Source organism: Lissotriton helveticus, chromosome 9 (assembly GCF_964261635.1).
Source record: "Lissotriton helveticus chromosome 9, aLisHel1.1, whole genome shotgun sequence".
In the NCBI taxonomy this organism is placed as follows: domain Eukaryota; kingdom Metazoa; phylum Chordata; class Amphibia; order Caudata; family Salamandridae; genus Lissotriton; species Lissotriton helveticus.
The window spans coordinates 745,728,509-745,753,195 of record NC_136070.1 but is presented as its reverse complement, the minus strand read 5'-3'; the positions used below and the strand labels follow the sequence as shown (position 1 = coordinate 745,753,195).

Here is a 24,687-nt window from a genome sequence, read left to right as displayed (position 1 = left end):
CATTGACACTCAGGATATAGGAAACCACAAGCGGAATATTATGAACAAACAGAATAGAGCAGACAGGTACTGCATTGAATCTATTAAGTCACTGGTAATTAAACCTCCCTACCTAGCACAGCAAACTGAAATTGTTGAATGCACCATACGGACATGTGTCCTTTCAAGCTGTTCAATGTGGCGGTGTATGCTTTTTTAATGTTACAATGCTTACTCCTGTTGGAAAATGTCAAACTGATGTAAATGGCTACTGAACTGTTTATATGCATACAAAAGGAAAAATAAAGTATTTTTTAAACTCACACATGGAGGAAGATTCATGGGAGTCAAGCTAACCTATGGAACAACCTGAACCCAAATTTGATAGCCAAAACAAATGACATAACACTGCCTCACTAATAAGACTAACAATCTCACATAATGTACTTTCTTTTTTCAACACTGGTACCGAAATGAGACAAACAGTGCTCTAAAACCTGTAAGTAAATAAACCATTATCAACATTCCAAAACAATTTAACACTGTACTTCTACTAACATCTTGAACAGCTCCCCACTGCACTTACTTGGAACTGGTCCTCCAACCAGTTTAAGGCACTTTCAGACCCAGCCTTACGCCAAGAGGCCCACTTTGCTCTCCCTGAGGCCGCCTCACTCCTCCTCTTACTCTCCTTCGTACTCTCTTGCTCTCTATATCGCACTCACGTTCTCTTGCACTTCTGTGCCTCTCATTTCTCATACTGCTCTGCTTTTTTCTCTCACTATTTGTGCCTTTCAATAATTCTTTTTTATACTTCTGTGCCTCTTTTCTCATTCTCCGATACTTTTTTGCTTCTTTGTTATTACTTTTGTGCCTTTTTACTCAAGCTTTTCATACCCTTTCATACTTAAATGACTTACTATCTTTGCCCCACAGCTCCCTCGACCTCACACTTGTCCTCTTCCCCCGCTCCTTACCTTTTCTCTCGTGTCTTCTGCTCCTTCCTGCCTTTCCATTGCCCTGCCCACCGCCTCCCTGCGCGCCTTCCTGGGGATATGTTTAATGGTGGCCGCTGTGCAACTGTTCTTAAGGCAAGCCTACCTGTGCTCCACAGCGCCTCGATCGTGCCCAGCAACACTACCACTGATCGGGTCACCTTCCACTGCACCTCCGCAGCGACCCTTCAGTCACTCGACACAGGACGTCCATCCACCCACGGGCTCCTCACTGGGCCTCCCAACACAGTAGGACTTTTCTCTTGATTCCACAGTCACTTTACTTGCAGAAACACTATCACACACTCCCCATACTCCCATACCCACGTCACCCTCTCACAACCCCCACCTCGCCAGACCATCAGCAAACTCTCAAATGCATGCTCCTCAACACCCGCTTGCTCAAAACACACTATAAAAATTTGGGACCTCCTCAGCAGCAGCACACCACACCTCCTTTTCCTAATAGAAACCTGGGTGTATCCCACCTCATTTCCCGACATTGCAGTGGCCAACCTCATCTCAGGCTTCATCAACCACCCTCACCATCGACTTCAAAGACTTCCTCCTCCTCTACAATTTTAATTTACACCTGGAAGACCCCTTTGACAACTGCTCCACCGACCTCCTCGAAAGTCTCCACTACATAGGACTTTCCCAACCCATCACAGATCTCAAACATAAAACAGGACACACTTTAGACACAATCTTAACTCCAGCAACACCATCAACTAGCACTCCGCCTCACCACTTACATGGACCAACCATTTAAAAATCTCCACACCACGAGCCTAAGCTTCCATCAACTAACCCAGTCGGAACTGAAACAGAATAGCGTAAATAGACTTGCGCAGCACACAGTTAACAGACTAACCCAACACCACCAACAACCTAGACAAGGACATCACCTATGTTAACTATGCTGGAGCTCTGGCACCCATCAAAACTCAAACACAGCAGAACCAACCAAAAGGCCTCCTAGTACACAAAAGAACTCCGAGACTCCAAAAGATATAGAAAAGAGCTGGAAAAGAAATGAAGATTCAACCATGATGCCGAACCAACCTACAAGACCGCCCTCAGCCACTATCACTGCTTCCTGAGAAACAACAACAGAAGATCCCTTGCAGATCAGATACAAGCCATCTCAAACAACGGCAAGGAGATTAATGCTAGCACCAAGGAATTCACCATCCCAGAAGCCTTTGTCAACAGCATCAGCCCCTCTCAGGAACTCTGCCACTACCTCTCAAACTTCTTGAACAGCAAAACTGAAAAAATCTACAATAACTTTTTTTTTAAACTGAACCCTGAGGGCATCATCAGCAAGCTTCCCACCTACCCCTCTGACAGACACCTAACCAACTGGTGAAAACTCATCAAGGAAGACACCACTTCAATCATGAAACCCATCCACTCCACTCTGGGGCTCCCACACACCCATGTCCACATCATATCTACAACCTAGTAGGACTGGTGATCAGCAAATTCCTCACTCGCATCATCAGCTCCTCCATCATGTCTGAAACCTTCCCTGAGGATTGAAGTATGCTGCAGTTTCGGTCCTCCTAAAAAACACTGCGGGCAACTGGGAGAAGTTGGCCTGGTATATGATGTTCACTATTCTAGTGAGCACCTTGCACCAGTCCAAACAACCCTTATGGTGATGGTTGTAAAGTCAACCTTATAGACCAGCTATCCTAGTGGTAGCATGGACAAAGCAGTCTTAGGCTAACACTTCAGAGAGCATGTGAAGCCAATTGTTTTACCAATAATAACCCCTTGAATATTATATGAAAGGACACCACACAAGGTATATATAAAATATATATGTATTTATTTCTAACACAACCCCTCTGCACTCTTTATGAGGTCAGAGTTCGAGATACAGCACAAGTAACTTAAATAGCATACGTTAAGTTGCACAATTACAATTCTGCCCTAGGGGCCTCGTAAACCATATACTAAAGAAGTGGTATAAGTACCACTGCAGGAATGGTGAATAAGCCTAGGGTCTAGGAAATCGGCAGGGCTACACTGAATAACCACAGGTTAGGAAGCAGGAGAACCACAGGTTAGGAAGCAGGAGTCCCACAGGATGCGTGTGCAGTGTCTAAACACACACGCGGGTTCTCATAGATTTAGAATGGGAACGTACAGTTTAGAAACTAGTTGATTTCGGAACAGTCCGGGTGGAGTTCGAGGAAACCCACTTAAATTAGGACACTTGGATAGTTATTACCCACGGGAGCACCGGAGTACTCGAGTTACATCACCCAGGGAAGCCGGGTGCATAGGTGCGAAGTTGTGTCAGGTTCCGTTGTCGATTCCTATGGAGAGCTGCGAAAAGATGCTGCAGGCGACCAGGAGGAAGATGTCCGGATGGATCCAAGGGTGGATCGGAGAAGTGAAGAACCTGAAAGCAGAGGAGACCGAGTCTGGGTCACTAGCTAGTGACCAGGATGGTACCTGGACGGAACCAGATGATGTCGAGCTCTGAACAGGTGAAGAAGTGAAGCTTGTCTCTGCAGCCACGTGGAGCTGGATACGGACTGTCCCACGAAGGCTTTCGCTGTTGGCGGTGTCGGCTTCCGGATCGGAGTCAACAAGCCTTGGCAAAGGCAACCCACGCAGAATACGAAGATCGGCTTCTGGTACAGACCAGCAAGGTCTGTGGAGCTTCCCTTTTGCAGGAAAGCAGGAGCAAGCCCAGAGCAACCAGGCAAGCAGCATTGTTTCAAAATGGAGTCATCAAGATGGCCACTAGCCAACAGGCTAGCAACCGCGAAGAAGCGTCGAGAGGAAATGCAAGAGCGGGCCCCACGCGGCACTCATGGAGTGTGGAGGGCTGAGATTCGGTGCACTTACGACTCAGTGTTGGGGCTTCTCAAGTCCCAATGCACAACTTCGAGGACGCCTCAGAAGCTGCACAATTTAGCAAAGAGCAAAATGGCCAGGTGTCCGGTCCCACATCTCTCGTGTCCGCCACGGGTCTCAGCTTTGCTGGAGGTGTGGGTCGGGGTCAGAGAAGTCTGGAAGTCCAGTCCTATGAAGCAGGGTCGTCTGGATCCTTCGGGAGCGACAGCAAAGCAAACCGGCAATTCGCTAGGTGGTGCCTGTTTGCACAGGGTGGTCACTCCTTCACCACAAGGGAGATTCTTCAGTCTTCTAGTTGAAGTAGAATGTCGAAGGTCCAGAGTTTCGTGTCAGAGTTTCAGTTCAGGATAATCTAAAGTCGCTAGACTCAGCTCCTAGCTTTATACGAATTAAAGGGGTTGGATTACCTGCTAGGTCCCTCCTATGGGTGGGACCAGGGAAGGGGGTGGTTACACCCCTTTCGCTTTGACCAGTTTCACGCCAGAGCTGGGGCTGGAGTGCCCCAGCAACTGGTTTAAACCGGACTATGCATGGAGCACCTTGTGTGCCCCAGGCAGTGTCTCATTCCTTTCAACCCACCCTGCCCCAATACACTATAGCCTGTCTGGGGAGGTGCTAGCACCTCCCAAGGCTGGAAACCTATTGTACAGGCCTCCCTCGCTGGAAGGGCTCCCAGCTGCAGGAGGTCAGACTTGTGTCTGTGGCAGCAGCATCCATTTTGTGATGCTGAGGCTCTGTTTAACTTTAACCGGGTAAAGCTACAACTACAGGTCTTCTCCCTCTAGAAGGGTGGAATGCTACCCCCGCCGGGGGGGGGGGGGGGGAATAGTATTCCAAAGCGTATGACACCTTACACGCCATGTTTTGATAAAGCCAAACCAAAGTTAGCAATAACCGCGAGGATTATAATGCACTTAAGAGTATATGGTGTGGCTATATCATAGAACAGCTATAAGGACATAGTTCCGAAAGCTGCAGACAGGCTCAGCTCATGCTAGAGCACCATCTCACATAAAACCAAGCACTCTGCCTCCAGGATTGTTAAGGCATGCCATAGGAGTGACTTATAGGTACATATGTGTCTATATATATAATGGTAGGTATAGGAATACTATACCTAAGCAAGGGATGATTACACGACCTTGCCCCAGCTGAGTGTTCAGCCAGTTGTGTCAATTTGTAAGGCCAGCCAGGGGTGGCATAATTCATGCTGCAGCCCCTGGTAGGCCTTGGATGCACCTATGCCCTGGGTACCTATGGTACACTATACAGGGGCTCACAAAGGTGACCCAATACCCAATTGTATATGTACCTAAAGTACACAGTAGGAATTTAGAGAGAGAACAGCTGGGCTGTGGGTCTGATTAGGAGGCCCACAGCCACACTAGAGTTGAAAAACCAGTGGATCAGAGCAAAAAGTTGGGGTGAACATAGGAAGCAGACCCTACTCTCCTACAACAACCCCAAAGGAATGAGGCCTATCGTTCTTCTACCATTTCCAGGGATGGTGATAGAGAACATAATCAACCAACAACTCACCAACCACATGAAACGTCACAATCTTATCAAACACTCCATACTAGCTTACAAAGCAACCACAGTACAAAGACAGCACTCCCCACCACAACAGAGGAGATCCGCACCCCAATGGACCGAGGAGAAACTTCCACCCTCATACTGCTGGACTTCTCAGCTACGTTTGAAACCGTGTCTGGCTCCAGGCTCATCAAAAAACTACACACAAAAGGTATTCAAGGTGGTCGGTCCATATCTGGAGGGCTCCGGAAGTGTAATATTTCCCCCGTTGGAGGAATCCTACTAATGGGAGTAATGGGGATTATAGGGGCTGTCCTCTTGACATACGATGTATACGCATCATGCACTTGCGGGCCATTGATAGCTGTAGGGAGTGCATGCGTATAGGTTTGGTACCTGCCATTAGTACTCTACGGAGGGCCTGGAGGTGTATAGGGCCGTCGTTTAATGTCTCCTCTATGTGGCGTTCAGCTGTCTGATGAGATAACCACTGCAGTTCAGCTGCTAAGAAATAAGCTTTGAATGAAGGAGCTCCCAGTCCCCCTTGTGTTGTGGTTAAGTATAGTGTATTTAGGGCTACCCTGTGTGCACACCCCCCTCCCCCATATTAATTTTGTGAGTAATGTGTCTAGCTCATGAAAAAAGGAGCGTGGTGGTAATACAGGGAGATTGGTAAAGGAGTAAAGTAGTCTGGGAACCATAATCATCTTTGCTAGGGCTATACGCCCTATGGGGGCCATGGGTAAGGTCTTCCAGAAGGCGACCACCGCACGTAGCCCCGCCAATGTCTTGCGATGGTTCCCTTCAGAGAGGTTCTCGGGTGAGTGATATAGTCTCAACCCTAGATACCGGGGGCCGTAGCACTCCAAAGGAGTTTCTGGGTTCCTATTGATATGTCTGAGGGTGCTAGGTGAGAGCTTAGTGGAAAGATCGTACATTTGTCCCAATTAACTTTGCGTCCGGAGGCCTCTGCAAAATCTTGTAATATTGTCCATATCAGCGTACGGTCGCTCGTGACATCCCGTACATAGATCAGGTCATCTGCGTACAGCGATACGCAGTGTACTGTGTCTGCTATTGGAATGCCCCATGTCTCGCCACCCTGACGCAAGCGTATGGCTAGGGGCTCCACTGCCAGACAAAACAGGAGTGGAGACAGGGGGCACACAGGGGGCACCTCTGCCTTGTCCCTCGTTCCACTGGAAATGGGGCCGAGAGGTACTTCCCTATTGCCACCCTAGATGTGAGGCCCTTATAGAGCAGTTGTGTGTACGTTAGTAGGGTCCGTCCGACGTGTATTTTACGGAGGACGGCGAATAGGTATGGCCATAGTAGTGTATCAAAGGCCTTTTCATGGTCCAGAATCTAGCAATCTGCGCGTGGGAATTGAACTTTTGCTCTATCCTGTATATGAAATAACCTGCGTATATTCTGCGAAACATTTCGCCAGGGGAGAAAACCGCTTTGGTTTGGGTGGATCAGCTGTGGGAGAACTTGGATATACCGATCCGCCAAAATTTTGCCTAAAATGTTACAGTCCGCACTGAGCAAGGTTATTGGTCTGTATGAGGACGGAGCATGGGGTCTCTATGTGGCTTGAGGAATGTCACCAGGGTAGATTCCCTGAGTGAGCCGGAAGTTTGCCTCTTTGCAGCACGTCCTCGTACATGGATACAAGCCGTGGGGTCAACTCGACTGAGAAGGGGTTATAGTAGTCGAGGGGAAAGCCTGCCATTCCCGGTGTTTTACGTCGTGCTAGTGCTCTGATTGCGTGGGTTACTTCCAGGGGATTAATCTTTGCCTCTAAAGCCTTCCTGTCAGCTGATGGGATGCTGGGTAGAGGTAGTAAGTGGAAGAACTGGGACAACACCTGTCGTGATGACGGCGTGGGGCCTGATAGACTCCTGTGTAATAGTCGTGAAAGATGTGTAATGTATCTATTTGTGACTGTTTAGGGGTACCCGTTGCGTCTATCAATTCGGTGATTGGTTTCATGTCCGTGTCCTGTTTAGCAAGCCAGGCTAGGAGTGTTCCCACCCTATTTCCCTCACGATGCACATTGGCGGCATAAACCCTGAAGTTATATTTGCGAAGGTCTCTCATTATCTCCGCATGAAATGTTTTAGCTTCCGCCACTTGCTCTGGGGTAGCTTCCCCTTTATCCATGCTTTTTGTTAAGCCCGCCAATCTTGTTTCCACACTTTGCAGTGATTGCTCTAGTGTTTTTCGCACACCTACTATTTGTTGGATGCAGTGTCATCTGGCTTCGACCTTAAACGCGTCCCATTCTATCAATCTAGATGTGGCTGTGCCAGCATTTAGTGCAAAGTATTCCTGAATGTGGTGGCCATGTGTGTGACAGAAAGCCTGATCAGTGAGGCACTCCCAAGGCAACTTCCATGTGGGTACGGGGGTGGGGTGGGCTCCACCTGAGGATCACTGTATGTGCGTCATGGTCTGACAAGACTCTACCCAGGTATCCAGTGTGCTGTATTTAGGAGAGTAGTGCTGTGGAGCAGAGGAATCTATCTAGCCTCACTCGTAGATTATGTGGGGCGGAGTACACAGAGTATATTTTAATGTGGGTTCTTCTCTCGCCAGGCGGCTACCAGTGTCCAGTGGTTCACCCAACTTCGAAATTGCTCTGTCTGTTTCGGTGAGGGGGACTGCGCCAAAGGGGGGTGAGATCTATCCAGGCAGATGTCTAGGGTACAGTTATAATCTCCCCCCCCCAAACAGCCATGGTATCGATGTGTATTGTGCTAGCACTCCAGTAAAATGAACGGACAATACCCCAACAGGTATCAATATATAGACAATTAAACATGTATGCCAAAGGCATTACTTAGAAGGAAAAAGGAGACTCAATTTGTTTTAGAACGTGCTCATCGCATCATATATTTGAGCATAGATAGGGAATACAGTTATAGCAGCACTGTATAACAGTGAATTAATAAACAACCCGAATTGCATTTGGTGCTCGGTATGTGCATGTGACATAGGTGGCGACGCAAGTGACAATTGTGGACAGTGTGAACGGCGCAAGGAGTGAAAGTGTAATAATATATACAGTGTGGATGATGAAAGCAGAGGCTCCAAAATATATTACAATCCAATCTAGTACAATTTACAGGTAACATTTCAGGTGAGCCACTTTGCCGGTCTGCATTTTTGAGGCTCCCGCCGGATCCCGAAGAATCTGCGACACAGGACATCTCTGACCCCGACCTTCGTTCCCAGCAAAGCTGAGACCCGTGGCGGACACGTGGGACCGGAACTCCTGGACATCCTGCATTGTGCAAGCTGCACCTACTTCCCGAGGTATCCCGAAGTTGTGCATTGGGGTGCTTGAAGCCCCATCCCCGAGTACCTTTTGCACCGAAGCTCAGAGGTCCACACTCAACGAGTGTCCCGTGGGCCCACTTTGTGCATTTCCGCTCGACGCGTCTTCGCGGTTCCTGGCCCGTTGGCTAGTGAGTCCCCAAGAAGACCAATCTTGAATTTAACTTGCTTTCCTGGTTGCTTCAGGCTTGCTCCAGCTTCCCTGCAAAGGAGAAGTGCCTCAGACCTTGCTGGTCTGCAACTAAGCCAATCTCGACATCCTGCGTGGATTGCGTTTGCCAAGGCTTGTTGGGTCCAATCCGGATACCTAGTCAACTAGATCCTTCGTGGGACAGCTCGAATCCAGCTCCTGGTCGTCGTCGACGCCTCCTGGACCTCGTGGCTGAAGAGACAAACTTCACCTTTTCACCTGAAATCACCAGACATTGGATGGCAGCTTTCCATCGCCATCCTGGTCACTGGCAAGTGGCCCAGACTCTGTCCCTTCTGCTTTCAGGTTCTTCAGATCTTCGATCCACCCTTGGATCCACTCGGAGACTTTTCCTCTGGTCGCATGCAGCACTTCTTGGCAGCTCTCCGTTGAAAACGACGACGAAACCCGACACCAAAAGGCACCTATGCACCCGGCTTCCCCGAGTGAGGTAACACGAGTACTCCAGTGCTCCCGTGGGTCTTGACTCTCGAAGTGTCCTAGTTTAAAAGGGTTCCATCGTAGTCCATCCGGAAGTGTCCTTAAATTGTAAATTTGTAACTTGTTTGTTTCCCATTGAAAGTCAATGGTATCCCGCGGCTGTGTTTAGACACTGCACGCGTCTCCCGTGGGCCTCCTACTTCCTAACCCTTGGTTGTTCCTAGAAGCCCCAGCGATTGCCTAGGCCTGCTTTCTATCCCAGACGTGGTTCTTATACCACTATTTTAGTATATGGTTTGTGAGGCCCCTAGGGCAAAACGTATACTGTGCAACTTATCTTATGCTAATTAAGTTTCTTGTAATGTACTTTGACCTCTGACCTCATAAAGAGTGCAGAGGGTTTGTGTTTAGAATAAATACATATATATTTGATATATACCTTGTGTGGTGTACTTTCATTTGGTACCCAAGAGATTATAATTTGTAAAACAACTAGCTTAATTCGCTCTCTGAAGTCTTAGCCTGAAATCTGCTCGCCATTGCTACCCCTAGGATAGCTCTCTATAAGGTTGACTTTACAACCACCATCAATAAGGGTCGATTGGACTGGTGCAAGGTGTCTCACTAGAATAGTGGACATCATATACCAGGCCAACTTCTCACAAAGGGGATCCCAGGTCTAATCCAAATCAGGGCACCCCTGGGAAATGCAGAGTGCGTCGTGGCACAAATAATACACCGCCATTTTTTAGGTAGGCGGTCCACCTCTATTGCTGTCAGGTGTGTCTCCTGTAGGAGAGCTATCTGCGCTTGCTGCCTTTTTATGTATGTGTAGATCGCGTATAGTTTGTTTGCTGTGTGCATGTCCCTGACATTTAATGTAATGACTTTTAGATCTGTGTTAGGGATCTTGGTCACCATTTCGTCTAGTGTCCAGGTGGTGCTTCTCCTGGATTAGTGCCCCCTCCCCCACTCGTGCGCCACCCCTGCCAGACTGCCTGCCACTTGTGTGTGTACTACATTTCTCATTTCCCTGCATACGCACCCCTGGGAGTACTGGGAGAATGTGAAAGAGGGGGAAAGTAAGATGAACCAATGGGAAACATTCCCAACTTAGGGGACCTATCACTCGAGGCGATAGATCCAAACTGCACTTCATGTGCTAACTTTAGTTAATGTTTGGGGGAAGTGGTCATCAGTCTCCACCAGCCGTTGCTGCTGCAACTACCTGCCTGTTGACTTTGCGTTTGTGGTGCCCAAAGGTGTCTGTTCCTTCCACTTTTATCAACTGCAGTTCAATTCTGCATTCAGTCTTCAAGCGTGCCTTGTTTGGGACCTGTTACATGAGCGTCCCTTTGTTGCTGAGCAATGTCTCCTGTTTTGGGGGTGTTGAGGTTTCGGAGAATATCTTCATTAATGTTCATCGTTTCGTGTTGGGAGTATCAAATCAATGTGTCTGCCGTTTGGGGGGTTACTATTGGGGGTGTTATCGAGCCATCACGGGAGTGTTCGTGTCGCTGCTTCCTCCTCTGAGGTGAACAGGTGTGGGCCTCTCCCTCCATCCGAGCTTTCCTCCATTAGTCTTATCTCTTTGGCCGATTGTAGTGCCCTTCGGCGTTCCGCTATGATTTGTTCGAGATCTGAAGAGTTCTTGTTAGTCGAGTCTGATCGCGGGCTCAGTTGTCTAAGGGTGACTTTTTTTTGTTATCGTCTCTGGCGGCCTGATGGTCGATAGGTCTGCACTCTCCTGGGATTGTCCAGGGTGGATAGCTGCTGTTCTACCCAGGTACTAGCCTCTGCTGGGTCGGAGAAAAAGTGAATGTTTCCATTGTGAATAATTTTGAGACGAGCTGGAAACAGCAGCGCATAGAGTACATTCTTTTGGAGCAGGATGCGTTTAACTGCTAGGAAGGTGGCTCTTTGTTGCTGAACAGCTTGTGAGTAGTCTGGAAATAGCATGACTTGTTTGTCCTTCACTCAAAGTGTCCCCTGTTGCCTTGCTGTTCGGAGAATTGTGTCTCTATCTTGGTAATGAAGCCGTTTTAAGAGGAATTGTAGGGTGGTGATCCTGGTGGTGGTTTGTGTGCCAGGACCCGGTGTGCCCTTTAATTTTTTTGTGATGATATATTAAATTTCATGACAAAAACCTGAAATAAATTACAGAGCAAAGACTGGCTAAAAAATGACTTATGGGAGATTCAACCTTGTTTGGGGTTCTCAGAATGACAGTAAACCAACATTTATCAAAGTAGGTGCCCTTGAGCTTCTCACTGCCAAACCCGGCTCTCTGACCGACAGTGATAGTCTAATGGTTAATTGGTTAGATCACCTTTCGATTCATTTTATGCTTTTAAATATGTACAGTCAACCTTCATCCCAATCCAATAGAAAGTTGACCTGGGTCAGACGTCTGCTGGGATTTAGCTTACACAACCTAAAAGCAATGATTAGAAAACAGCGTAAAATAGCTGCCTCTAAAACTGACATCATCCTTGATTGACAAGGTGCACCCTGAGAAATAACAAGGTGAAACAGATCTGCAACCCAATGCACTAATAATGTTAACAACGAAATGAGAACAAGTTGAAGAATTGAAAGACAGTGAAGGAAAACTCCATCAGCTTTCAATAGACACCCTAAAATCTAGAAGACTTCCTTACAAGAATGTTGTAAACCTTACCAAAACTATTTCAATAACTAGCTGAATGTGGCCAAAAACAGGCCACGAAAACTCTTTCAAATGCTGCATCATCTTGCACTCCAGTAACCTAGTTTGAAATTGTGGCAATGAAATGTAATCAGTTTGGCAAGTTCTTTACAATATAATTAACCTGATAAGGCAGGAATTCCACTACTCCTCCATCTTAGATACTCGTGACATAACTCTGACCAAGAAAACAAATACTTCAGGGTTTTGGTTCAAACTGGTTACACAACACCCTCCAGCTATGCAGCTTGACCAATATTGCCTTTCTGAGTTAGAAATAAAACAAGTATTTGCAATGCAATAGGTCTCGCATTAGTGTGAGCTATTGGTATTGTAAATGACAAATTTTTTTAAATATGTGTTGCCTTTGAAAATATATAAATAGCATTGTTATTCACAAAGCCAATAGCTTACCCTTTCCTAATGCAAGTCCTATTGGCTATGGTAATGCTTGTTGGTAGCAAGCAAGGACAGTGTTGTTGTGGTGCTGAGTGGTGATGTGGTGTATTGGAGTGATGTGGTGGTGTATTGGAGTGATGTGGTGGTGTATTGGAGTGATGTGGTGGTGTATTGGAGTGATGTGGTGGTGTATTGGAGTGATGTGGTGGTGCATTGGAGTGATGTGGTGGTGCATTGGAGTGATGTGGTGGTGCATTGGAGTGATGTGGTGGTGTCCCCGAGTGATGTGGTGGTGTCCCCGAGTGTTGTGGTGGTGCCCCCGAGTGATGTGGTGGTGCCCCCGAGTGATGTGGTGGTGCCCCCGAGTGATGTGGTGGTGCCCCCGAGTGATGTGGTGGTGCCCCCGAGTGATGTGGTGCTGTCCCCCGAGTGATGTGGTTCTGTCCCCCGAGTGATGTGGTTCTGTCCCCCGAGTGATGTGGTTCTGTCCCCCGAGTGATGTGGTTCTGTCCCCCGAGTGATGTGGTTCTGTCCCCCGAGTGATGTGGTTCTGTCCCCCGAGTGATGTGGTGGTGTCCCCGAGTGATGTGGTGGTGTCCCCGAGTGATGTGGCGGTGTCCCCGAGTGATGTGGCGGTGTCCCCGAGTAATGTGGCGGTGTCCCCGAGTAATGTGGTGGTGTCCCCGAGTGATGTGGTGGTGCCCCTGAGTGGTGCCTCCGAGGGATGTGGTGGTGTCCCAGAGTGATGTGGTGGTGTCCCCGAGGGATATGGTGGTGTCCCCGAGGGATGTGGTGGTGCCCCCGAGGGATGTGGTGGTGCCCCCGAGTGATGTGGTGGTGCCCCCGAGTGATGTGGTGGTGCCCCCGAGTGATGTGGTGGTGCCCCTGAGTGATGTGGTGGTGCCCCCGAGTGATGTGGTGGTGTCCCCCGAGTGATGTGGTGGTGTCCCCCGAGTCAGGGATGTGGAATTCCTATAGCCCGACGCCCGGGACATATTGTTTGGGGTCAAGGGCAACAAGTTTTAATGTGCATTTTGTCCTTGGGACAAGTAGGCCCAACCCCCTGCAGCACAAACCCTTTGGCTGCCAGTTTACAGTACCACATTGTGGCTCAGGGAAGGGCATTCTCTACAATTAAGTTAATATGTGTGTTAATGCTTTTCAAACTTGTATATATGGTTCATTAACGCAAAGCCTTTATTATTAGGGTGAGCACTAAAAGTAAATGTTTTAAGCTCAGCCTGCACTACCGACAGTGGTTCCAGTATAAAAGTGTGCACACATTTTCAAAGTTTAATAATATGAGGCACTGTATAATGCACCCATAATGCTATTTGATTATATGCAAATATTTGCAGAAGCTTTAAAGAAAGAGTAATGATTCTTTGCTTTCAAAATAAAACATTCACAAAAAAATGCATGTAAGAAAAGAAAACATTTAGTTAAACTACTGTAAGATTTTAGGTACCGTATCTTTGCAGCATCATTTAGTAACATGTTGATGTATGTTAGTATTTCCCAAAAATATTCAGAATGGAATATCAGTGTAACCAGTTTAAATACGAATATGGAAAACAAGAACAAACAAGCATTGGCAAAGCTAATGGGTCTGAAATTGGTGGTCAGCCTTTTGGTTTTGTCAAGGCGTGACTTGTTTAGGCATGGTTTTTGTAAAACCTTATCAGTGTGGTAGCTGCTGGGTCCTCACCATTGTAACAAGCATTGTCAAAAGCAAAACAAAAAAATGATGGTCTCAGCACACATTGTCACAGTGGTTCTGGGCACTGAACAAAACTACTTTGAGTGCCAATACGCTTCTTCTAAAAGAGCAAAATACTGTCACTTACAGGGACTCCAGCTGATAGACGGAGCTAGACAGAATAAAAAACAAAACAAACGGTCATGGTTAACACCAGGCCTAATTAGAGGCCCAATTATTAAAGAAAGTCTCAAAATTGCATCAATGGTATATATCCTTGCATTAAGTGCATATGTAGTTTCCATTAATTCACAAGAATTTACAGAAGTAGGCCAAGAAATAGTACTCCCAAAAAATATTTGTGAACTGCATTTTAGCACGAGCAAATATGCAGGTGTAGATTTGCTTATGTGAAAATCTGACTGTTTTCAAGTTCACTTTTCTTCCAATCACTTTTTTCCCAACCCTGAAAGAAGTTTTAAGTCTGCCACTGTCAGTAGTACATTTCCAACCATTCTCAGTATGGGAAATGATTAGAGAAGAATTGGTGAAATCCCTTAAAACATGCACGTTAGTGGGTTTGCACAGACTAAAAATGGCATTCCAACCCTGGAACTATTGCTTACCACTACCTTCAGCCCCAGTATGTAGACCTGCAGAAACATAGCAGCATAAGGGAATTGCTAGTATTCAAACACTACTATGGTATGAACCCTGGCATAATCAGAGAGGCTATAACAGAACTCTTATATAATGAGATTGCTGCGTAATATGTTGCCGCATTACATGGCACAAAGGGGACAAGTGGATTTTGTTACAGGACAAGTAGATTTATTAAGTAGCCTGCCCCATGGACAAGTAGATATTTTATTAAATTCCACACCCCTGCCGAGTGATGTGGTGGTGTCCCCCGAGTGATGTGGTGGTGTCCCCCGAGTGATGTGGTGGTGTCCCCCGAGTGATGTGGTGGGTCCCCCGAGTGATGTGGTGGTGTTCCTGAGTGATGTGGTGTGTGAGGGTGGTGGTGTTCCTGAGTGATGTGGTGGGTGAGGGTGTGTGAGTGATGTGGTGTGTGAGGGTGAGGGTGTGTGAGTGATATGGTGTGTGAGGGTGAGGGTGTGTGAGTGAGTGATGTGGTGGGTGAGGGTGTGTGAGTGAATGAGGGTGAGAGGGGTGAGAGGGTTGTGAGGGGTGAGAGGGTTGTGAGAGTGAGGGCGGGTGAGGGCGTGTGTGGAGGTGAGGGGGGTGAGGGTGAGGGGGGTGAGGGTGACGGGGGTGAGGGTGACGGGGGTGAGGGTGACGGGGGTGAGGGTGACGGGGGTGAGGGTGACGGGGGTGAGGGTGACGGGGGTGAGGGTGACGGGGTGAGGGTGACGGGGGTAAGGGTGTGTGAGGGTGAGGAGGGGTGAGGGTCCGAAGTAACTGGTGGCAGGGCAGACATCATAAGACAGAGAGAAGAGACTGCGTGGTGACTGCGTTGGTCAGTTTCAGAATCAGGAGGGGCAGAGTCAGCACAGTCTGCGAGGGATCAACATGTCTAGAGGCAAAGCATAGCGGATGTAGCATTGCAGCTACGAAGTCGAGTGTTTTCAGGCTGAGTTTCCCTAGAGAGATGGCAACACGGCAACAGCATTTGAGGAGCAAGGCTACTGTAAACAAGCACAGTAAGCTTTCACTTTCATCAAGAAACAAGCTCTCGGCATTGCTGGGGCGGGGGAGCGGCAGCCTTTGAAGTCTGATGCCGAGGCACAGACAAATGGGGGTGCGTGATGTGCACGCGGGGGGCGGGGGAGTGGCAGCCTTTGAAGTCTGATGCCGAGGCACAGACAAATGGTGGTGTGTTATGTGGCTGGCATTATGTGTGCACACGCAAGATCACATGAACTGTATGCGATCCGCAGACGTTTTGGTAGACTGTTCTTTTCCGCTTGCTATAATCTCGCCGGAGCAATGCACAAGCGCATTGGCTAAGGCGAGACCTGAAAAAGGTCAGCCAAGCTCTAATTCCAAATTGGCTTGAAATTATAAATTCATCATTATAATACGCCTGTGTGGCTGGCACATAAAAAACTGGTTGTGATAACCTTCCGTTTAAAATTAATCCTAATTTTCTTGAAAATGTCACACCATCGCAAGACTAACATTTCTCAGAAAAGATGAAGAATTGTGTTGCGTCTCAGCTAAAGAGAAACCTGAAGGTAAACAATCTTATTGGCAATGCCCACTTAAGTTTCAGCACCAGGCATAGTACATGCAAAATCCAATCAATGGCGAGTCTGACCGACAATAGACTAAAAACTTTCAGCGCCAATGACTAACTGTTGCTTTCTGATAGCTTCAGACCTATCCTCAGCTTCTGATGCATCTTTTCTATACTTTCAGAGAAAGGTTTGGTATAAATGTCTTAAGACTGGAATAGTTTGAATTCTACTATGGAACGCAACATAATGTTAACAATGGGGTTTCCATCTCCAAACAGACATGGCATACCCCAGGGGTCAATACTAGCACACTTACTTTTGAATATATATACTGAACAAGCTGAATCACCACTAACCAAACTAGGATTCAACCGTTAACTGTAAGCGAACGATACCAATTTTCACCTTAAAATCTTTGCCTATGCAGTTCACATAGTCTTATTTTCCTCCCTATCAAATATTCCATAAGGACTAAAGGGTCATCCCCTAAAACAAAATTAATTCAATAATATTTTTTAAAGGATATTTCTACTATTCTCTTCAAAATCTGGCTTCCAGCTGGACAACAGTTGGATAAACGCAATACTATTTGCAGACTTTCAACCTGAAATGATTTAATAGGGACGTTAAAGTTGCAGACCATGTCAAGAGTCTGCCTAAAGTGGCTCTTTTTCCAACTCAACCTTAACCATATGTGCAAATCGTTCCTCCCGCCAAATGACTTAAAACTGCTGTGCAATTCCTTGTACTTTTCCAGCTGGACTATGAAATTGCTCTACTCAATGGTCTACAACAAAAAAATAAAATAAAAGGCCTGTACCGCCTAAGGACGTCCTGAGTTATTTAGAATTTTCGCAAATATGACCATCTCTTACAGCTCCCTATTAAAGCAAGATGTATTTACAAAACTGCCCCTTTAATCTGCGAGGTGCTTACTTGAAGACACCCAAATATTTCTTCCCAAAACTCACCATCTCTGGAGGGTCCCGCATGGTCAGAACCAACACTGCCTTGACCTCTAGATGCTTTACAAAACGTTCAAACACCAGTTCCTTCTATGGGCATGCTCCAAAGGCAAGGGATACCTTATCAGTATTGATCTGACTGCTCAACTAATTTATCTTGTTTTAGCTCTCCCTGAAATCTTACTTTCTTTAGAAATCGCCTAATACTTGAAATCTTTAATTATGTTATGTAATTTCTCTGTTTTTTTCCTCCATAGCAGGCACTAAATAAATACTGTTAGACTAATGAACTGCTTTTATAATACTGCAACTTTGTCTTACATGTCCTCCTCTTGAAGAAAGCTGAAGTTGTTGATGTAATGACACTACAAACTGACTGGGAGGATCACATATCTCAATTGTGGCAATAGTTCTATCATATGCATCTACTGTTCATACTGTATTAGAAATGTTTAAATGTGAGGTGCTCCACTGCTCTGTGGTCTCATTCGTATTTAGCCCAAACTACTAAAAATAAAGTACCATAGTAAAGATGACAGATCATAACACAAAAAAAGGGAAAATAATACCAAGAACACCATTCAGAAAGTACGACATCAAGTCCAAGTATAATATTTAAACAGACAGACTCCTAGGACAGCAGGAAGAAAGCACTCCGCAAAGAGGAAACTCACACAGCAACGTTTCAAAATAATCTGTGTATTAATAAATATTTCGTTTATGAACCAGACAGATGTTTTCTGAATGGTGGCAATCTCTGAAGAATTAGAAGCAGCAAACTTAACAAAAGATTAACAGGACAAAAAATATAAAAACTGGAATGGCACAAATTGCATGAAATAAATCACAAGCCACAACGTATTTGACATAACAATATTCAATATCTCCGTTATAATATCATGCATGCATTGTAATAGTGTTTTGAATCAGATGTTAATTCAAGGAAGTTTTCATCTTAGGGGTACTATTCTACAACTAGAGATCACCTGCAATTTTCTTTTCAAATTAAAAAGACAGATTCAATTAAAGAAATACCTTTTTTTTTTTTAAACAGAGTGAAAAAAACACTGATTACTTTAAAGAAAGCATATAACATATTTTGCAACTTTTACCGCTTAAGCAAAACTTCATTTGTAAAATATGTGCAAACTGCATTATTAATCGGATGCTTTACATTTAAAGATTTTTTTTGCTTTTAAAAAATATATCTACCTAAAGCTGATCTTAAAATTTTCTGTACTTGATTCACTTACGTAAAATATTTTCTTTTTTTCAAGGGTATATAACATGACATGTTCCTCTTTAAAAGATGCATGATTTTCAATGGACACTTTTTAAAGTATAAAGCACATTACGTACTTTATACTAATGCGAAAAAATGGTGTTGGTCTTATAGACCACGTGCAAAAGAAATTCACTTTTATGTGCCTTTACAGTCTTTAAGCAGAACCTACAAATAGGTTTAAACATTTTAGACCAATGTACAAAACGGATGATCTTTCAGGGAATTATTACTTTAAAACAAATGTGAAATAATTATGTTAAAGGAAAAGGAAATGCGTGGAGGTTATGAGTTATACTTGTTGTCATGTACACTTACAAACAAGCGTAAATGTGTATATTTAATATTCTTAACCAGTAAGTATGAATTTCTGATCAAGTAATCTTCAGGTTTAATATTTAAGACAACTTCTCAATAGCTCCAATAGTTTAAAAAGATTAATGTACAATACATTTATTCAAAGACCATATATTTTTTTCCTGGCGCATATGCAACACAATTTTTTTTTTTTTTTTAAATCGATGTGAATTATACTTTTTGCAACTCTTTGTAAGAGCATTCTGGAATTTGCCTAAAAATATATTAAGCAAAGTTGGGTTCAATACATTTCTAGATCAATTTAAATGCAAAGAAACGAAAAAAACAATGTTTAAGTATGATTGTATTTCCAATGTCACTGAAAAAATGATTTTATTGTTTCATTATGCAAAATCCCATATTATATTTGCGACACAATCGGTGGAGGGTATAAAGTGTTTAAACTTGCTATACAGTTTTTGAAAACCCATCAAAACCGACGACTTGCGCTTTACTTGGAAAACGATAGTTAACTCATCTATATATTTTCAAATATCCGATAGTGGACATCCAGAACATACTCACCTTGTCAGAATTCTGCTGTGCCATTTTCTTATCCTCGATTATATTGCCGAATCTGTTGATGAGGTTAGTTAAAAAGAACCTCCAAAGAGTTCAGTTCACTGTGCAATATGCTATATACCCAGTTTTCTGAAGAGATAAAAAAGGCAAATTGCCCAGAAATAAGGGACAGATATCTCCAGTTTCAATACAAAGTAAGGTGTTTTGATACACGAATATAGAAGAAACAACAAATGATGATGATTTGCTCAAGACGTCTTGTAAAACGCTCACCGGGCCCTAAAATTAATGCATTTTAGCCTAAAGGGCAAAAGAATGCAATAGGATTGACAAGCGGAAGTGAAAAAACGCCGGATTCTAAATTAAAAATGAGTTTTCCGTTTTAGGAAGAAGTCTCCTGGCAAAGATGAAGGTGCCTAAGACCGTCCTCTGCGACGGCACCACTGATCAGTGTACAGTGCTGGTCGATTGCTATGTAGAGGTTAATGCTCCATTCCAATTTGAGAGTGGGGGGCAGAGGAGCACACTGAACACCCCTTATAAAACTCAAGGAGCCGGGCTGACTCTTGAGGCTAGGCCATATGTATGGGGGTCCGTGTGACCTGTCTAGGGGTGTCAGCCCCCTGTATCGTGAATTAGGAGGCCAGGTCGCTCTGCGCTGATTTTAGTAGTCTTTCCTGTGCTGTTTCTGGCAGTAAAAGCTGTGTTGCCCAGACTAACCAACAGATCCTCACACTACTGCTGCTGCCATCGCGGTCGCGCCGCATTAAACCTGGATCTCTCCCATCACTAACACTGGGTAAACGAAGCAACTCGGCTCACCGCCATTATCCCGCACAAACATGCGCACAGAACACAATATCCCTTGAACCAGCCTGAAGATCAGAAGCAAATGAGCATGCGCGCAATAGAGACACTTTTCATAATCCGCATGCGTAAAACGTAAAGACGCTTGAGAGTGACATCTCTGAGAGAAATGGTACAGACAACAGATGAAAAGCATGTAGAATTCCAACAGCAGTCTCCGTTCGTTATACGATTCCTTTATGCAGGAAAAAATGTGTCAACATGTAATAAAACGTTATTGCACAAAAAGTAGAGCATAAGTAATCAATTACCACATTTTTTAGCAGTACTTGTAAACACATTTGGGCTCTCTAAAGTTCTAATGTTGCTCAATTCTAAGTACTATGAATCGAAATGTAAATAATCGCTTTGTAATGTTGATATATTTTCAAGGTCGTTGATGTTTGCTTTCAGTTCCGAATTTATTTACAGCAAAGTTTCCCAATCAGAAATGGCTGCTGAGTTTACATAAAACTGAACATGAGTTTTTCATTTAGTTTGATGCTTTGGGTAATTCTTGTTAAAAGACCTGCATTAATTGTCTACGCAAGACTCATTACAGCTAGGATGTGCTTAAATACTGCACTACTTGACAGTTGGCACTGAAGGGGTGCCAACAAACACCGAGGCTTGCTTTTTGCCACCTCTTTAAAAGTTAAAGTGTTTCTAGAAAGACTGTTAAAAGCAACATTTATTTAGAGTAAAATTTACAGGTTTAAATATGTAGTGTCTTTGATGTTAGGAGCACGACGACAGTCGTTGTTCTGGACGGACTCTGAAAAGGACGCTATTTGATCCAACAGATGTTAAGGTGTGGCTATTAAAATCATGCAAAAACTGCAGGGTTGGAGCCGTATCTGGTCTGGCTCACAGCATGACCGATTTTTACTGGACAGGTTTAGGTTCAACCAATTGCACCACTTCTTGGCACCCCGTGCTGTGACAATGTGTCTCTCTATAGGATATGCTGCACTTTCTAATGTTTTGGTCTTATTTCAGTTGGCCGAGGAAGCGCTTCTTTTTAACTACCTTGATGAAATATTTGAATTTGAAACAAGTTAGGCCTGCCCTGATTTATCTTCAGATGCTTCCCCCGAGTATGTGATTTTTACTGTTTTATTCTTTTTACGAGTTGGCTGTGTGTCTAAGAGGACGAGACCTGATTAACTGTTCCAATGTTCACAGTTTTTATAGGTAACCATACTGTTTGTTTTTACCAACAATGAATTTAATACTATTGTCTTGATCTGTATTAGTTTATGGTGATTTTATTTGCCGAACAAAGATTTATATTGATTGATTGATTGAAAATCGTGGCATAATGAGTGTAGTGTGTGATCGTCAAAAGAAGAAAAGGAGGTCTCCTTACAGATCCAATCAGGGACAAGGAGAAGTATAAAAAGAAAGGAAGGGAAGTCCCTATTTTCCACAACTTGGGAATATCATGATCATACCCTCTTTAGTGAACACTCAAGCCCATGAATATAAAAACCACAATGTTTACAAACACTTTCCATTAGATGAGATACTCAAAAACACAATATCTGATAGTGATAGTTTAAAACAATTGTACAATTTATTCAATATAAAACTCATACATTTAATAGCAATTTAAGTGCCTTCACAATACAGTGTTAAAAATGTAGTTTTTTTCAAATTCACATGAAGAGCAGGTTAAAAACTTGTTTATTAAAAAGATGTTGACGCAGTGTAACGGTTTTATTATTACACCTTCATCAGGACAAAGCTCTTAAGATTTTAAGGGAATGAATTGTCGTCCTCTGTATTCAATTCACGGTGACTTTTATCGTAGTACCTTTCGTCATGATATCCCGAGCAAAGAGTATTGAGCGGAGCAGGGAGGCCGTACCACGCCGACCGGATCTGGAGGAATCAATTACGTCGCATCCTATAGAAACGGATGGAACAAAACTTGAAAGAACTGCAATTTATAACGCTGTTGTCAAGAGCATCGAGTCATATGTTGCTACGGTTCTCCACATTTAAGGAACTGTAATTATAGCACCAACAAGAAAACGGTGGCTCCCTCAACTCTCAGATGCAAGAATAGATCTAGACTTAAAGAAATTTTTATTGCACTAAGCTCCAGCTAGTGACATGATTTTCATGACGAAAGGTACTACGATGAAAATCACCTCGAATTGAATACAGAGGACGACAATTCATTCCCTTAAAATCTTAAGAGCTTTGTCCTGATGAAGTTGTAATAATAAAACCGAAACGCTGCGTCGACATCTTTTTAATAAACAAGTTTTTAACCTGCTCTTCATGTGAATTTGAAAAAAACTACATTTTTAACACTGTATTGTGAAGGCACTTAAATTGCTATTAAATGTATGAGTTTTATATTGAATAAATTGTACAATTGTTTTAAACTATCACTATCAGATATTGTGTTTTTGAGTATCTCATCTAATTGAAAGTGTTTGTAAACATTGTGGTTTTTATATTCATGGGTTTGAGTGTTCACTAAAGAGGGTATGATCATGATATTCCCAAGTTGTGGAAAATAGGGATTTCCCTTCCTTTCTTTTTAGTGTGTGATCGTGCCACAGCGAAAAGGCTGATAATCCAGGCACTCATTGTTGCTCGCGTGGACTACGGTAATTCACTTTTCCTGGGAGCTCACAAAGCCACAATAGGAAAACTGCAGATAGTACAGAATTCTGCGCCTCGAATATTGTACAATATCCCCAGACACCAATCTGCTAGACAAGCCTTGCGCTCTTTTCACTGGCTCCCTGTGGCAGAGAGAATAAAATTCAAATAACTTTGCATTGCTCACAGGGAACTTCCTGGTGAAGGGCCTCTGAATTCCCGTCCCCAGGTAACTCCCTACTCTCTAAGTAGATTCCTGCGCTCTTCCAATGCCCATCTGGTCAAAATTCCCATTATTAAAAGGGTAAACTATGGAGGGCGATCTTTCGCCTACATTGTGGCCAAATTGTGGAAAGCTTCCGCCCTAATGGAAAGGAACTCGACTTTTATAAATCACTGAAAACCTGGCTTTCAAGACGGGCCCCTCTAAACCTCCTTAACGACTCTGTGCCACACCATCAGCGCTGGGATGCCTATGAGTAGCTATGCACTATACAAGTGTTGTATAGAATAGAATTGTAGGAGAAGGAATAAATGTAGGAGAGTAGGGTCTGCTTTCTATGGTTACCTCCACTTTTTTGTGTGATTCTCTGTTTTTTCAACTTTAGTCTGGCTGTGGCCCTGCTAATCAGGACCACAGCTTAGCTGTTCTCTCTCTAAATTCATACCATGTACTTTAGGTACATCACCAATTGGGAATTGGGTCACTCTTGTGAGTCCCTGTACAGTGTACCATAGGTACCCAGGGCATAGGTGCACCCAAGGCCTACCAGGGGCTGCAGCATATCTTATGCCACCCCTGGCTGGCCATCCAAACTGACACAACTGGCTGATCACTCAGCTGGGGCAAGGTCGTGTAATCCCCCATGCTTAGGTATAGTATTCCTAGACCTACCATTACATATAGACACATATGCACCTATAAGTCACTCCTATGGCAGGCCTTAACAATCCTGAAGGCAGAGTGCTTGGTTTTATGTGAGATGAGGCTCTAGCATGAGCTGAGCCTGTCTGCAGCTTTTGGAACCATGTCCTTATAGCTGTTGTATGATATAGTCATACCTATACTCTTAAGTGCATTATAATCCTCGCGGTTGAATTCTAACTTTGGTTTGGCTTTATCAAAACATGTCTTGTATGCTGTCATACGCTTTGGAATACTACCCCCTCGCCAGTTCTGGCGACGGGGGTAGCATTCCACCCTTCTAGAGGGAGAAGACATGGTGTTCCTACTAATCCCGGTTAAAGTTAACCAGAGCCTCAGCATCACAAAATGGATGCTGCTGCCACAGACACAAGTCTGACCTCCTGCTGCTGGGAGTCCTTCCAGCGAGGGAGGTTTGGACAATAGGTTTCCTGTCTTGGGAGGTGCTAGTACCACCCCAGACAGGCCATAGTGTATTGGGGCAGGGAGGGCTGAATGAATGAGACACTGCCTGGGGCACACAAGCTGTCCCATGCATAGTCTGGTTCAAACCGGTGCTGGGGCACTCCAGCCCCAGCTCTGGCGTGAAACTGGACAAAGGGAAAGGGGTGTAACTACCCCCTTCCCTGGTCCCACCCATAGGAGGGACCTAGCAGGTAATCCAGCCCCTAAATTTGGTATATAGGTAGGAGCTGAGTCTAGAGACTTTAGATGTATCCTGACTGAAACTTGAAACAAAACTCTGGACCTTTGACTTTCTACCTGAAGATAGAAGACTGAAGAATCTCCCTTGGGGTCAAGGAGT

At 44.6% G+C, this 24,687-nt stretch overlaps 1 protein-coding gene across 1 annotated transcript in view; it reads right to left on the bottom strand.

The window, feature by feature from the left end:
* Positions 1-20,367, bottom strand: part of LOC144781842 (uncharacterized) — a 469,031-nt gene extending 448,664 nt beyond the window's left edge. The window contains exons 1-2 of the mRNA XM_078660870.1: positions 20,315-20,367; positions 19,496-19,621 (exon numbers count right to left, since the gene is read on the bottom strand). Coding sequence (XP_078516996.1) covers positions 19,496-19,519 — 24 coding nt within the window. The 5' untranslated portion in view covers positions 19,520-19,621; positions 20,315-20,367. The remainder of the gene's footprint in view (positions 1-19,495; positions 19,622-20,314) is intronic.
* Positions 20,368-24,687: the final 4,320 nt, after the last annotated feature.